This window comes from Mobula birostris, chromosome 1 (assembly GCF_030028105.1).
Source record: "Mobula birostris isolate sMobBir1 chromosome 1, sMobBir1.hap1, whole genome shotgun sequence".
In the NCBI taxonomy this organism is placed as follows: Eukaryota; Metazoa; Chordata; class Chondrichthyes; order Myliobatiformes; family Myliobatidae; genus Mobula; species Mobula birostris.
Window position 1 is genome coordinate 215,345,234 of NC_092370.1, and position 16,679 is coordinate 215,361,912.

The following is a 16,679-nucleotide window of genomic DNA, read 5'->3' on the forward strand; positions in this document are numbered from 1 at the left end:
TTGTGAAACAAGACTGAATTTCTACACAGAGATGTGGTATACCTAGCTGATCTGTATGAAGAAATTAATATTCTAAACATGAAACTGCAGAGTGAGAATTTCAATTTAATCCAGGCAAAAAGTGCAGTGTCCACTTCTATCAGAAAAGTAGAAAAATATAAGCAAAACATTGAGAGAAGAATGTTCTCAACAGTTTCCATGCATGGAAAGTATGGCACTCTCTTTCTTTCACAGAGTGATTTGTAAGAATACTGCTATACCTGTAGCTACTGAAGAAGGATTTTCAGAATCGATTCAAGGATTTGAATGATCTGAAATTCCAGACTGGGTAATTAATCCATTTCTTTGCAAGGTGGAAGAACAGGAAGAGAGCTTGCAAGAAGAAATTATTGAAATTCAGAATGAAAAAGCAAAAAATGCTTTTCAAAAATGTTGGCTTTTGTGGTATGTGGCTACACTGTCAAATGAAATTTTCTGGTCTTTGGAGAAGAGCCAAAGTGCTCTTCATTGCATTTCCATCCTCCTACCTGGTTGAAAGAGGCTTCAATGTAGTGAACCACATACAGGTGTCCCCCGCTTTTCGAACGTTCGCTTTACGAAACCTCACTGTTATGAAAGACCTACATTAGTTCCCTGTTTTCGCTAACAGAAAGTATTTTCACTGTTACAAAGAAAGGCAGCGCGGGAAAAAAAAAGCAGCGCGCGCCCCGAGCAGCCGCTCTCCCCCTAGAAGCAATGCATTCTAGCCGGCATTGCTTAAACATGTGCGTGTGAGCAGTCATTAGCAAGATGAGTTCTAAGGTATTGGAAAAGCCTGAAAGAGCTTGTAAGGGTGTTACACTTGGCGTAAAACTAGACATAATTAAGCGTTTCGATTGTGGTGAATGAGGTAAGGACAGAGTGAGTTTGGCTTGTGGAAGCTGACGAACATGATGTTGAAGAGGTTTTGGCATCTGACAGATGACCTGGGCCGACATTTACGTGCCGGGCAGCACCTAATTAATTCGCTTGTTTATTTTGGCTTTTTTCTTAAAGATGTGCGGTGTGCCTCCCAGCTACCGCTGTACCCCTGCATGCTTCGCGGATCGGTATCAGTCGCTGCCCGGAGGGTGGGGGCCACTGCACCACCCAAACTCCGACGACTCAGTCTAACACACCATCATCAGTGTGCTCGCTGTCTTCCCGATTCCCGTAAGTGATACTACACTGTACATATAATTATTTCTACTTTATATCGGCTGTGTATTTTTATGTGTTATTTGGTATGATTTGGCAGCTTCATAGCTTAAAGGTTACAGTACAGAGTGTTTTTGCCAACAGCGCTTGCGTGAGATTTTCTGCCAAGAGCGCTTGTGTGAGATTTTCGGTACGGAGAATAGTGCCGGCAATGATTGTGGAAAAGTATTTCTACTTTATACAGACTGTGTATTTATCATATCATTCCTGCTTTTACTATATGTTACTGTTATTTTAGGTTTTATGTGCTATTTGGCATGATTTGTTAGGTTATTTTTGGGTCTGCGAACGCTCACAAAATTTTCCCATATAAATAAATGGTAATTGCTTCTTCACTTTACAACATTCCGGTTTACGAACTGTTTCATAGGAACGCTTTACCTTCGGATGGCGGGGGAAACCTGTACTCACAAAAATAAAACCAGACACCGCTTGGACATTGTTATGTGTGGAGACTTAAGGGTTTTGGTGGTCACAACTTGAACCAGATATTTCAACTCTTGCTAAAAATGATCAAGCTCAAAGTTCACATTGATATTGAAGCTGCTCTACAGTGCACAGGTACTGTGTAAGCTAGATTTAAAGACAAATAAAAAATTTAAAGCAGAATCATTTTCCTCATGTTAGACATGTTTTTACACTATGGGGGTGCTAGAAAGTATATTGTGCCTAAGAGGGGCACTGGCAAGTATGAAGGTGCTTTGGGGGGCGTGGGAGGAATGTTGGGCTGAAAAAAGTTGGGAAACACTGACCTACGTTAATTAAATAGGATGATAAATAATTTCTAAAGTGCAGTCATTGTTGCAATGGGGAAGCATGACAGCCAATTTGTTCAAAGCAATCTCCTACAAACAGCGATGTGATGATAATAAATGGCTTTTTTTTTGGCAATATTCAGCTTTTGCAGAGATCCTGTACAAGTATGATGGGTTTAACAAGAAACAATGTGGCAAAATGTTATGATTTCATAATGGTGAGAGAAGAATGATACAAGATTTCTAAAAGCTACAACACTAATTATTTTCTAGATGTACTACTTAGAATAAACTTATAAAACTCAAAATTATTTACCAAGAGTGAGCAAATCCTCAGATAGTTGGTTAGTTAGCCTCCGTGAATTGGTCTTAGAAGCTCCTTCAAAGTGTTTTGTGGGCCATGAGTTTGAAAAATTAACACATTGTTCTTGAGATTTCTTCGAGGATCCTTCGAGTGCTGAGATCTCGTTAAGTCGAGTTCCAGTTGGCAATTGAAAAGATGGAAGGTAATGAGATCCCTGGCTGGAAGTGGAAATTGGAAACTGTGCAGATTCAAATGGGGTAGGACTGTGGAGAGAGTGATTTTTGCAGGAAAGAGACAAACTGGAACGAACTGTTAAAACAAAGAATGTATACAAATTATTTTACTGAAACATATCAAGCTGAATTCACAGAGTATCACAATCAGGATTGAAAGTCATGTAAATGCATAGAAATTATAAAAGGACAATTCCAAAGTCTAAAAGTAATTAACTTAGATATGCTTTATAATCAGGAAACAGTCACACAGCTACCACCTATCATCCTCCCTCAGCTGATGAATCAATGTGCCTTTGAACACTCGGACAAAAAAAAAATCACTGAAAGTAGCAAGAGCATGAAATGTCCTGCAGCTGCATCTCTTGAATGTTCATCACCCCGAACAGAAAAACTGAACAAACTCAGCAAGATCTGATGGACATAGCTGTCACACTGGGCTTGAGCATATATTTAAACCAATAAGGACATACCTATCTAACCCAGTCATTGCCAATGTATCTATCACAGATGCACCTGCCATCACTCTATCCTTACTATCAAAACAAAGAATCAGCCTTGACTCAATGAGAAGGTAGAGAGGCATGACACAAACAGGAGCACCTAAAGTACGAGACACTAACTATGTGAAGATATAAGACAGCAATGTATACATGTTAAACAGCAAAATCAATATGGACTAATCTGATGCAAGAAACCCCAGATCAAAACACTGGGAGTCCTGCCATACCTAGTCATGAATGGTGCAGGGCATTTAAAAAGTTGACAAGTGGAGAAGATGGCTCCAAAAACTAACTCATTGGTTCCAAAGGTGAGGCCAAAAATGAGAGATCTAAAGTTAAGGCTGAACTTTTGCAATAGGTAGGTGAAAGAAGTATGCACACATTTTCCAGAAGGATAACTGGAAAGAAAGTAATCTTCTTGCGATTAACCTTGCTGTTAAAAATGTCTGGCATCTCAGCAACTACCTATGACATATGTGAATGCCTCCTGACCATCTGGCTCACTCCATTATGAAACCAGCATGCAGGTGATCAGTGCATTTGCCCAAATCTTGAAAGCTCTAATTGTGGCCAAGGAGGACTCTACTTTGGAATGTGGGCCAAGTATCTTCAAAGATCTGAAGAAAAAAAACATACTCCCAGGTAAATCCTCTGATAAGGTGCAACTAGCAAGACGAGGTGAAAGAGATTTAAGCTAATGGAACTCCCTTCTGACAAAAATACTTAAGAGCACAGTGTTGTCATAACCAGCACTATATTTCAGTGGATTGTTATTAAGAGCACAGTGTTGTCATAACCAGCACTATATTTCAGTGGATTGTTAAATGCAACACCTCATAGTTACATTCCCAATCAGATTTTGTTAATTCCAGTCTCTTACTTGGACTGTTATTTCCATAAGCACTTGCACCATCACAGGTACCAATTACTACTGGGATAAACTGCTGCCTAATATGCCCCATTAGTTTAATCTACAGCTAGAAAAATCAAAACTGCAAAGATAAATCAGATCATAGTTAGCTCCTGTGAAGACCTTACCGTCAGTGTCCTGCTGGAGTGGAGCTAATCTACAAGACAATTGGGAAACTGTTCAATCTATGCAGCTGTCACTCCAGAACCAATGTTACCTTTATTTCAGTCATGGAGCAATAATATGCAGATAGTATATGTTAGGAGACTAAGCTCCATGTTGACTTATTTACTGAAGCACAATAAAGAACTGACCTTGTACTTACATAGAAACATAGAAAACGTGGCCCTTCGGCCCACAATGCTGTGCCAAACATGTACTTACTTTAGAAATTACCTCAGGTTACCCATAGCCCTCTTTTTTTCTAAGCTCCACGTACCTATCCAGGAGTTTCTTAAAAGACCCTATTGTATCCATCTCCACCACCGTCGCCAGCAGCCCATTCTATGCACTCACCACTCTCTGTGTAAAAAAAACTTACCCCTGATATCTCCTCTGTACCTACTTTTAAGCACCTTAAAACTGTGCCCTGTCGTGTTAGCCATTTCAGCCCTGCGGAAAAGCCTCTGACTATCCACATGATCAATGCCTCTCATCATCTTATACATGTCTATCAGGTCACCTCTCATTCTCCGTTGCTCCAAGGAGAAAAGGCCAAGTTCACTCAACCTATTCTCATAAGGCATGCTCCCCAATCCAGGCAACGTCCTTGTAAATCTCCTCTGCACCATTTCTACAGTTTCCACATCCTTCCTGTAATGTAGTGACCAGAAATGAGCATAGTACTCCAAGTGGGGTCTGACCAGGGTCCTATATAGCTACAACATTACCTCTCAGCTCTTGAACTCAATCCCACGATTGATGAAGGCCAATATATGCCTTCTTAACCACACAGTCAACCTGTGCAGCAGCTTTAAGTGTCCTCCGGACTTGAACCCCAAGATCCCTCTGATCCTCCACCCTGTCAAGAGTCTTACCATTAATACTATATTCTGCCATCATATTTGACTTACCAAAATAAGCCACTTGACACTTATCTGGGATAGAACATAGAATAGTACAGCACAATACAGGTCCTTAGGCCCACGATGTTGTGCCGACCCTCAAACCCTGCCTCTCATATAACCCCCACCTTAAATTCCTCCATATACCTGTCTAGTAGTCTCTTAAACTTCACTAGTGTATATGTCTCCACCATTGACTCAGGCAGTGCATTCCACGCACCAACCACTCTGAGTAAAAAACCTCCCTCTAACATCCCCCTTGAACTTCCCACCCCTTACCTTAAAGCCACGTCCTCTTGTATTGAGCAGTAGTGCCCTGGGGAAGAGGTGCTGGCTATCTACTCTATCTATTCCTCTGAATATCTTGTATACCTCTATCATGTCTCCTCTCATCCTCCTTCTCTCCACAGAGTAAAGCCCTAGCTCCCTTATCTACATCTCTGAAGATGAGAAAGGAGATGGATGGTATGATGAAAAATATTGGGGTCTAGACAGATCACCTAAAATTTAACCTTCAGGGTTCAAGGGATAATTGGCCTAAAGATATACTGAGGGAGAAAACAGTCAATCAAAATAAGGTTTATTACATCTAGCATAAGTCATGAAATCTGTTGTTTCGTGGCAGCAGTAAAGTGCAAGACAAAAAAAAAAAAATCAACTATGAGATAGCTAAATAGAACAAAAGAAAAACTGTGAAGTAATGGTCCTGGACCATTCAGAAATGTGATGAAATGTTGGAGAGAAAGAAGCTCTTTCTGAAATGTTGAGTGTGGTTCTTCAGGCTACTGTGCCTCCCCTGATGCTGGTAATGAGAAGAGTGCATATCGTAGATGGTGAAGGCTGTTAATGATAGTTGTGGTCTTCTTGAGGCACTGCCTTTTAAAGATGTCCTCGATGGTGGGCTTAGCTAGGGATGAAGTAAGACGAGTCTACAACTTCCTGCAGCCTTTTTTTATTTTGTACACTGGAGTCTCCAAGCCAGGTGATGATGCAACCAGCCAGATTGCTCTCCACTGTACTTCTGCAGAAATTTGATGACATATCGAATTCCCTCAAACTCCTAATGAAGTAGAGCTGCTGGCATGCCTTCTTTGTGATTGCATTAATATGCTGAGCCAAGGATAAATCCTGAGATACCCACACTCAGGAACATGAAGCTGCTCACCCTTATCACTACTGACTCCTCAATGACGATTAGTGTTTATTCTCCTGACTTCACCTTCCTCAAGTCCACAATCAATCCCTTGGTCTTGCTGACACTGAATGCAAGGTTCTTCTGACTCAACTCAACCATCCAATCTATTTCTTTGGCAAAGAAATGAAAGCCAATTGAATTCCAAGGTCAACTGAAGGGGTAGCCAATCAGGACATAGGCAAGTGACCAGGGGCATATATAAATGTGAGCACTCCCAGAGAGAAACACCAGCAAATGCTCACTGAGGATGTCACCTCAACTGGTGAAAGAACGTCTTCAAGCTAACTGCAAAACTCAGCAAACACTGCAACATCAAACACCTCAACCCGAGCTGCCAATATTCACCACCATCCTAAACAACAGAACCATATTTGAAAGTGAAAAACTATAGATACAAACAATCAAAGGTCTGAAACAAAAGCAAGGAACAAGATGAAAGTAAATTAGTGAGAAACCTTAAGTCTAATTTCTCTCCACAACTGTTGCTTTACCTGTAGATGAACTCCATCCGCCACTCCTCAGCCCAGTTTTGCATCCGGTCGATGTCCTGCTGTAACCTCTGACAGCCCTCCACACGATCCAAAACACCCCCAACATTTGTGTCATCAGCAAATTTACTAACCCATCCTTCCACTTCCTCATCCAGTTCACTTATAAAAGTCACGGAGAGTAGGAGTCCCAGAACAAATCCCTGAGGCACACCACTCGTCACCAACCTCCATGCAGAATATGACTCATCTACAACCACTCTTTGCCTTCTGCGGGCAAGCCAATTCTGGATCCACAAAGCAAGGTCCCCTTGGATCCCATGGCTCCTTACTTTCTCAATAAGCCTTGCATAGGGTATCTTATCAAATGCCCTGTGGAAACCCAAATACATTTACCGCTCTTCCTTCATTAATGCGTTTAGTCACACCCTCAAAAAATTCAATCAGGCTCGTAAGGCACAACCTGCCTTTGACAAAGCCATGCTGACTACTCTTAATCATATTATGCGTCTCCAAATGTTCATAAATCCTGCCTCTCAGGATCTTCTCCATCAACTTACCAACCACTGAAATAAGACTCACTGGTCTATAATTTCCTGGGCTATCTCTACTCTTTTTCTTGAATACAGGAAAAACATCTGCAACCTTCCAATCCTCCAGAACCTCTCCTGTCCCCATTGATGATGCAAAGATCATTGCCAGAGGCTCCACAATCTCCTCCCTTGCTTCCCACAGCTACAGGCTACCTGGGGTATATCTTGTCCGGTCCTGGTGATTTATCCAACTTGATGCTTTCCAAAAGCTCCAGCATATCCTCTTTCTTAATGTCGATATACTCAAGTCCGCTGTAAGTCATCCCTACGATCACCAAGGTCCTTTTCCGTAGTGAATACTGAAGCAAAGTATTCATTAAGTACCTCTGCTACCTCCTCCTGTTCTATTTCCATTTTTCCACTGTCACACTTGATTGGTCCTATTTCCTCACGTCTTATCCTCTTGCTCTTCACATACTTGCAGAATGCCTTGGGGTTTTCTTTAATCCTGCTTGCCAAGGCCTTTTCATGGACCTTTCTGGCTCTCCTAATTTCATTCTTAAACTCCTTCCTGCTAGCCTTATAATCTTCTAGTTCTCTATCATTACCTGTTTTTTTTTTTTAAACCTTTTGTAAGCTTTTCTTTTCTTCTTGACTAGATTTTCAACAGAATTTGTACACCATGTTTCCTGTACCCTACCACCCTTTCCCTGTCTCATTGGAACATACCTATGCAGAATGCCACACAAATATCCTTTGAACATTTGCCACATTTCTGCCGTACATTTCCCTGAGATCATTTGTTCCCAATTTATGCTTCCAAGTTCCTGCTTGATAGCTTCATTTTTCCCCTTACTCCAATTAAACACTTTTCTAACTTGTGCACTCCTATCCCTCTCCAATGCTATGGTAAAGGAGATAGAATTGTGATCACTTTCTCCAAAATGCTCTCCTAATGAGAGACCTGACACCTGACCAGGTTCATTTTCCAATACCAGATCAAGTACAGCCTCTCCTCCTATAGGCTTATCTACATATTATGTCAGGAAACCTTCCTGAACACACCAAACAAACTCCACCCCATCTGAACCCCTTACTCTAGGGAGATGCCAATCAATATTTGGGAAATTAACATCTCCTACCATAACAACCCTGTTATTATTACTCCTTTCCAGAATCTGTCTGTCTATCTGCTCCTTGATGTCCCTGTTACTGCTGGGTGATCTATAAAAAACACCCAGTAGAGTTAGTGATCCTTTCCTGTTTCTAACTTTCACTCAGAGACTCAGTAGACAATCTCTCCATGACTTCCTCCTTCTCTGCAGCAGTGACGCTATCTCTGATCAGCAGTGCCACGCCCCCACCTCTTTTACCTCCCTCCCTGTCCTTTCTGAAACATCTAAAGGCTGGCACTCGAAGTAGCCATTCCTGCCCCTGAGTTATCCAAGTCTCTGTAATGGCCACAACATCTTAGCTCCCAGTGCCAATCCATGCTCTAAGCTCATCCGCTTTGTTCATGATACTCCTCGCATTAAGATAGACACATCACCTGCCTATCCTCCCTCTCACACTGCCTACAAGCTTTTTGTGAGCCAACTGCCCCTTCCCCCGTCTTTTCAGTTCAGTTCCCACCCCCCAACAATTCTAGTTTAAACTCTCCCCAATATACTTGTTCCTGTTGGACAAAACGATTCTTTTATAAAGATCTACCCTGGAAAAGAGTGACAAATGACTGGTTGTAAAATTAAGACCAAAAACACACCACTTTCCCATATCTCATGAAGACAAACACTGATGAACTTAGCACGCAATCTGAGGGAAAAAAAGTGTTTGAAGACCAAGATCTCAAATCTGACAGAAAGCTTATGATCTATCGGGAGCAGCAATACTTCCCATCTCCCACCCATCCCTCCATACACACTTCAGAGGACTGGAAAGTTAGCATGAATATTGTTTCTGCAAAATCGTCCAAATCCACTGGAAGCACAAGTGAATCAATGTCAACATCCTCAATAATAAGGCCCCATTTACCCTCAGTCAGCTCCAATTGGCACGTCGCATCATTCACATGCCCATTGCACACTTCCAAAGGACTCTTTTTCTGAGATTACCTGGTTCATAGTGCAACAAAGGACCTTCTGAAAGCCTTCTTGAAAAGCTTTAAGGATGCACACAGCTCAGTTCACACGCACCCAAATTTGAACAGCAGTATGAGGTAGGCTACTAAGAATTTCCATTCCATTTGTCGGGAGTACCACGAAGCCTGCTATAAATGAAAGATGAAGTGCACCATCTCTTAAATGAACCACTTGCTTGGACCATCAAGTACCTTGTGGCCTTAGAACCTACGAAACTAGGGTGGAGACAAATTGGTCTGTATCTTGCAGATGAGATGATCATGGCTCAGCAATAACCTACTCATCAATGTACAGATTGGATCCTTCCAGGTACAGTCAGCTCCAGCTGTCATGACTGCCTTATTCCAAATATGGACAAAGGAGCTTAATTCCAAAGGTGAGTTGAGATTGTCTTCCCTGTACATCAAAGTGGAATTCAACAGAGTGCAACACCAAAGAGCCCAGGTAAAACTGAAGCAAATTGACATTGAGGTGAAAATATGTAATACTCCTTTAGTTGGAAGAGTACCCGGTGAAAAGATGGTGTCGATGATCTCAGCTCAGGATATCACTATATTTATTCCTCTGGGCAATTTCCAGGCCCACCCGTTAATGATAGTCCTTTTGGTAATGATTGTGCAATGTTGAATTCCTTTCACAATGTGTACTATAAAAATCTTACTTACCTTAGATCATATATGAACCATTCTTCAAATATTGATTTTAACCAAATAGTGCTGAGTATTCCATAGAAACACCTCACCAAGATATAATGTCAAAAGACATTACAAGCCATATAGTCAGTGTAACTTTAACTACAAATTATGATAGTATCCAGTATTCAACAGTAAAGCAAATCAACATTTTCATTACTTATTGAAGTATGTAATTTTATCATGACCATTTACATAACAGTAAAAAGAAAATGGTGCTGTTTTCGGGCCAATTTCAATTAAAAAAGAATTCAAATAACACTTTTAAAAGTTTATAGTATCAAACAACCTTTTTGATATGTTGCAGCCCAACAGCAAAAGTGCTATCCTAATTTGTGACATTCATTATATTCAAAAGTAACTGAAATAATAAGTCATTAATAATGGACACCTTTATCTTGCGGCAAGTGGTTTCCAATGCCCAAAAGCTGCAAGTCAGAATCCACACTAACACTTTGCACATTTAACATTCTAGAAGAACTGAAAAGTATCCTCCTACTTCCGGGATGAGTGTGAACTGTTTCCCCAAACCCTGCAAAAAAACAAAAGAAAATTTTACTTAGAGCAATTAACATTTATTTTCTTCAATTGACATTGCTGTCTAAAAATTTAGAAGAGAGAGCAATGAGCTTGGAATTCTCTGCGATAATAATACAATAATGAATGGTACCATCAAACAGTCAAGTATGTACCCATAAGGAAAAATGGAGACACTGCCCATTCTGCACCATAACTACTCTAAATACTGAGGTTGATTCGACCTGCTCCTACTGTGGAATAAGCTCAAAGGTGAAACAGAGTTACAAAGGAGCAGCCCAAGAAGTTCCAAATCTTATGGTTCTCAGTATTATTTTTATTTGCACGGTTTGTCTTCTTCTACCCATTGGTTGTTTGCCAGTCTTTGTTTATGCATAGTTTTTGTAAAATTCTATTGTATTTCTTTTTTCCTGTAAGTACCTGCAAGAAAATTAATCTCAAAGTAGTATATAGTAACATATACCGTACATGCTTCGATAACAAATTTACATGGAACTTCAATCATCCATGTTCAGCACCACTGTCACAAATCAAATGGCAGTGATAGTAGTAATATATAAGACATTGGACCAAATGGCCTATTTTTGATCCTTTGAATCTGCTATGCCATTATTCCTCTCTACCCCATTCTCCTGCTTTCATCCCTTAATCTTTGACACTGACTAACCAAGAACCTATCAACCTACACTTTAAATATACCAAATGATTTGGCCTCCACAGCCATCTGTGGCAATGAATTCCACAGACTAACTACTCTTTGGCTAAAGAAATTCCACCTCATCTGTTTTAAATGGACGTCTCTCTATACTGAGGCAGTGCCCTCTGCTCCTAGACTCCCCTACTATAGGAAACATCCTATCCATCTCTATTCTATCTAGGCCTTTCAATATTTGATAGATTTCAATGAGATCCCTGCCCCCATTCTTCTGAACTTTAGCGACTACATGTCCAGGGCCATCAAAGGTTTCTCACATGCTATCCCTTTCATTCTCAGAATCCTTCCTGTAAACCTCCTCTGGATTCTTTTCAATGGCAGCATGCCTTTTCGTAGATAAGCAGCCCCAAACTGCTCTTAAAACTCCATGTGCCGTCTGACCAATGTCTTAAAAAGCCTCAGCATTAATTCTTGCTTTTATATTCTAGTCTTCTCGAAATGAGTGCTAACATTGCATTTGCCTTCCTTACCACCAACTCAACTTGCAAGTTAACCTTTAGGGAATCCTGCACAACATCTCCCAAGTTCCTTTGCACCTCTGATTTTTGAATATCCTGCCTTTATTCCTTTTACCAAAGTGTGTGACCATACATTTCCCTGTGCCATATATTTGTACCACTCCACAGTTCTTATCTAGCCCTTCTCTTCACATTGAAGATACCCTCCATTTTATTGCTTAAAATTAGAATTTAGCCTTACAAGATTAGTCATTCATATTGTGGCCATTAGGAGAAACATAGTGTATCGCAATCTACAATGTAAATTTGCATGTTCTAAACTCAATCATCGCATCACAAGTCAATTTTCGCGCAAGAAGACCAGAATAGAAACTCCAAGCCCATGCAAATATAAGGAATAATCTAGTAAAGATACAACCAGAATAAATGTGTATTAAACGGGAGTAATGGAATGGTACAGATGAGTTAATACTCTGCAGTCTGTCTTCATCCAGTTATCAATTGTGTTGGTAACTGAACCAAGGTGGCAGTTCGTTAAACATTCACAGCCAGATCCCCACACATGATAGTAAACCATCATAGCCTTATATCCAATTAGTAACTGACTGCTAATGAAAAGGCTTTCACACAATAAGTCAGGTATAGATCTTGATTTGCCTAATACTTTTCCTGGATTTGATGAGCAATGAAGATATCAGCTGTGCCACAAGCTAATCTGAAACTGCAGAAAGGCTTGCAGGATATTATTGGCAGGAGGAAGTAATTGATTTAAGAGGACATATTTTTACTTAACTAATTTCTTAACAGATTGGCATTCTTCTGTATCCACTGTTCTCTCTAAGCTGAATGGGTGAGCAGCAGCACAGTCTAACTGAACTGCTTCCATGCACATAGCCTTTGTTGCTGTACAGCTGGAGTTTTCTTAACATTTAAACAGCTGTGCAGTTATCTGGCCATGTAAAATTTTTCAGCTCAGTGCAATGGTTGGTCTGCGGAGTTGTAAAAAAAATAGAGGGAACGTTGCCTGTATCCCAGATTTAAGATTGCTAAGAATGCTTGTGGAGTTTTTGTTGTTCACTTCCAGCTTTATAAACTTCAGCTGGTGAGCAAGTCTAGTCCATACTTCGCATTATACTTTTGAGAATTTCTGGAGTGGGTTGAGAGATGAGAAAGAGATCCTCCTTAAGTGTTGAGAGATATATTTAGTAATGGCACCTATTAGAGTTGGTTAATGCCTCAGGAATGCCTCAAAACAAACAAGACAATGAACTTTGATACGACTGCAGTTTTGATATTGGAGTTATGTGCTTTTGAACTGGCCTTGTATACAGTACAACTACAAATAGTGTTCGCCTAAAAATTGGTCAGACATGCTCAGTCCAATACAAATTCAATCAAGCCAAGCACTAATCCATCACTGTTCAAAATCACCAACAGTGCAATCAAACAGTGCTCCCTCCTTAAAAATATTTGACCGGTATGTTAACCACTACACTTCCATGCTTCTCCAACTTTAGTCCAACATTGATGAATTTTGAATTTCAGAGGTACAGGCAAGAGTGAATGCTCCTTGAGAACAAGGCAGCCTTGGATAATGCAGTTTCATGGACTCCAATAGGAAGCGAGAGGGAACACTTTATTGGCTGGATTCACATTGAGCACATTGCTGTTAATCACCTGAACCAAGAACACCGATGCAAGAATTCATCAGAGCAATATCCTAGGCCCAAGTAACTTCATCTTCTTTATCAATAATCTTCCCTTTTACATATGATTAAAGACAAGAATTTTTCAGATAATTGAACAATATTAAGCTCCATTATCTCATCAGTAAATTAAGGAAATCAAGTCCATGTGTACCAAGTTTTGGATAGCAATACGTGGAAAGTAACACTCGCATCTAACAAATATCAGACAACTACCAGGAAAAAAAATGTCAGACTATTTTCACTTGACACCATCTTGAAGGTGTAATGATCAAGTCGAATGTAACTGGAGGAGCCAAGACAAATACCATAGTGACCAGAGTAGGTCAGAGTCTCAGCATTCTAGAATGAATGACTCACCTAACTCTCTAAAGCTTTTATTACACCATTTACAAAGCACAAGTCAAGCATGTAATAAAATGCTCTTCATTTTCATGGATGAGTGCTGTTTCAACACAGGCAGGCTAGACACCATTCTGGCAAAAGCAGCTCAATTGATCAGTATTCTGGAATTTAAAATGGGCAGAAGTTTTCAAAAGGAATGAGAGAGAGCATGAAACTATTTCTTTTGATGAGGGGGAAATCCAAAACAAAGAGGCATAATCTTAAAATTAAAGCAAATTCACACTGAAATTTAAAAAAAGTTAAAAATCAATGGGTAGTAAGCAAGCTGGAATTGCTTATACAAGGCCATTCAGGTTGAGATTAGATAAGATAAGATTAGATTCAACTTTATTGTCATTGCGCCGAGTACAGATAAAAAGCCAATGAAATGCAGTTAGCATCTGACCAGAAAAGCAAAGAATAGTGTTATTTACAAAATAACAGCGAAACAAAAGTAAGTGCTACAGCACATAAATATAAAAGTGCTGCGACAGTACAATATGGATGCAATACTGCTTAGCGCTGTGATGTGAGGTTCAGCAGGGTGACAGCCTCAGGGAAGAAGCTCTCCTTGTGCCTGCTGGTGCAGGAGCGGAGACTCCTGTAGCACCTACCAGATGGGTAAAAAGTCCATGGTTAGGGTGAGATGCATCCTTGATAATGCTTTTTGCCCTGCCCAGGCAGTGTTTGGTCATCAGATTCTTGAAGATGATCAGGGATATGAACAACATTGATATACAGTTCTGCTCAATCTTAACTGAATGTGAAACAGATTCTCAGAATCAGATTTATTGCCACTGATACAAGTCATGAAATTTGCTGATTTGTGGCAGTAGTATAGTACAGGCATTAGATCAGACAGAGCGAAAGAAAAATAGTGAGGTTGTGTGCATGGACTGTGCAGTAGTCTAATGGCAAAGATAAAAAAAAACTGTCCCTATAACAAACAACAGGAACACTGCAGATGCTGGAAATTCAAGCAACACACATCAAAGTTGCTGGTGAACGCAGCAGGCCAGGCAGCATCTCTAGGAAGAGGTACAGTCGACGTTTCAGGCTGAGACCCTTCGTCAGGACCTACAACGTTCAGTTTGGGTCTTCAGGCCTGCCCTACTCCCTGATGGTAGTAGAGGACATGTTCCGGATGGTGAGTGTTCCTAATGACAGCTGTCACCTTCTTGAGACATCGCCTTCAGAAGATCTTGAAGCCAAATGAAACTTCAGCACAATGTTACTTCTTACCATTTAGTTTACAGCATAGAAAGGCTCATGTTATAATAATCCAGTGCAATTATCAATTTATAATATAATTCTCTCAATACCTTGCATGTGTAGAAATATTGTAGCTGCGTTGAGTTACATGGTGAATAGAACATTGCATTCAACTGCTTTAGCCGAAGCTCTGGAATTCCCTTAAAGTTCTACATTCTCTACAACTGCACCCTTTTATGCTAAGCTCCTTAACTGCTTCAGTTTGAAAGTGTGAAAACTTTCACTTCATTGCATACAATAATATAAATTACTAATTTCAGAATTTATTTAGTAGTGTCTTAAATGTTAATGTTTCTCAACATAAATCAAATAGGAACAATTTTATAGAATTATAAAGTAAATTACAGACTATATAAAAGCATTTTAAAATACATGAATATGCAAGGTAAAGTTTAGCTGTTAATATTACAATTACTCAACACTAGCATCTATTTAATCACAGTAAATCTATCTATAATACAATCCAGTGTCATGCACCTATCAAGCCTAGTCTTGCCCATAATGTTCATGCTGCATGTCAGTCATGATTTTCAGCACATCTATTTTCAGAAAATCACTGATGACAATCTTTCAAAATCATTTACAGAAGAGTTGAAAATATTTTAATACACTTATAGGAATCAACCCCTAGTGGAAATTGATAGAGGATAACTATATCAAACAAGAGAAAATCTGTAGATGCAGATTTAACTATGTATTGCTCACAATTAAAATTAAGCAACATGTTGTTTTACACATATTACAAGTACTTAAAGCACATCACTATAAATTTAATATATAGTGAAATTATTTGAGAACCTGTTGAAGAGTTCCCTAATTTTTATTTGGCTTCTCAAGAGCAATTAAAATCAAACTGAAAGCAAATCAAGGTCAAAATAAATTAGCAAGAAAATGGGCTGTCATGAGGTCTGGAACATCAATAAGACTTTTGGAGAGTAATAGCTGTTTGACATTTACCCACTGCTGAAGGAGGAGCCATAATCGGCCAGACTGGAATTGCTCTGCCTCTCATAGCTAGACAATTTTACACAATATCAAGTAATTGTTAATGGTATGGCTGTAAATGAGCATTGCAAGCAAGGCCAGCATTTCAACCTACCCCTAACTGCCTGAGACATTAATGGACACAGCTAGGTAGATCTGGGATATGATATGCTTTAGAACAGAAGTCTTTAGAAGTAGCTAGGAAGTCATCTAGACATACAGGCCATTTAGAAGCAGAACAAATCAAATTTGGCTCAAATTTGGTCCCTTGACAGGTACAAAATTCAAGAAACCAGGATGTATTACTGATTCGGTATTCTGGGTGAAAATATTTCATCTTCAAGGATTTGTCATGAAGATGAGATAAAATTCCCTTTTACCAATGATTACTGAATTACCCCATTGCCATTCACAACTCAATACATTATTAGTGAAAAGTTCTGAAATGCAGCCTTGCATGTCGGAAAGTTCAATTACATCTTTTACATACTGTTTCTATTGTTTGGCATTTGTATAGTCTTGCAGTTTCAAACACCTCAGGTATATTTGGGAATGCTCCAGATATAATCACC

At 39.7% G+C, this 16,679-nt stretch overlaps 1 protein-coding gene across 3 annotated transcripts in view; it reads right to left on the reverse strand.

Moving 5' to 3' along the window:
* LOC140204385 (TOG array regulator of axonemal microtubules protein 1) overlaps window positions 1-16,679 on the reverse strand; it is an 84,519-nt gene that overhangs the window by 44,199 nt on the left and 23,641 nt on the right. For all 3 annotated transcript variants that reach the window (XM_072271119.1, XM_072271116.1, XM_072271121.1), the window contains exons 3-4: window positions 10,443-10,583; window positions 2,308-2,604 (exon numbers count right to left, since the gene is read on the reverse strand). In XM_072271119.1, coding sequence (XP_072127220.1) covers window positions 2,308-2,604; window positions 10,443-10,583 — 438 coding nt within the window. The remainder of the gene's footprint in view (window positions 1-2,307; window positions 2,605-10,442; window positions 10,584-16,679) is intronic.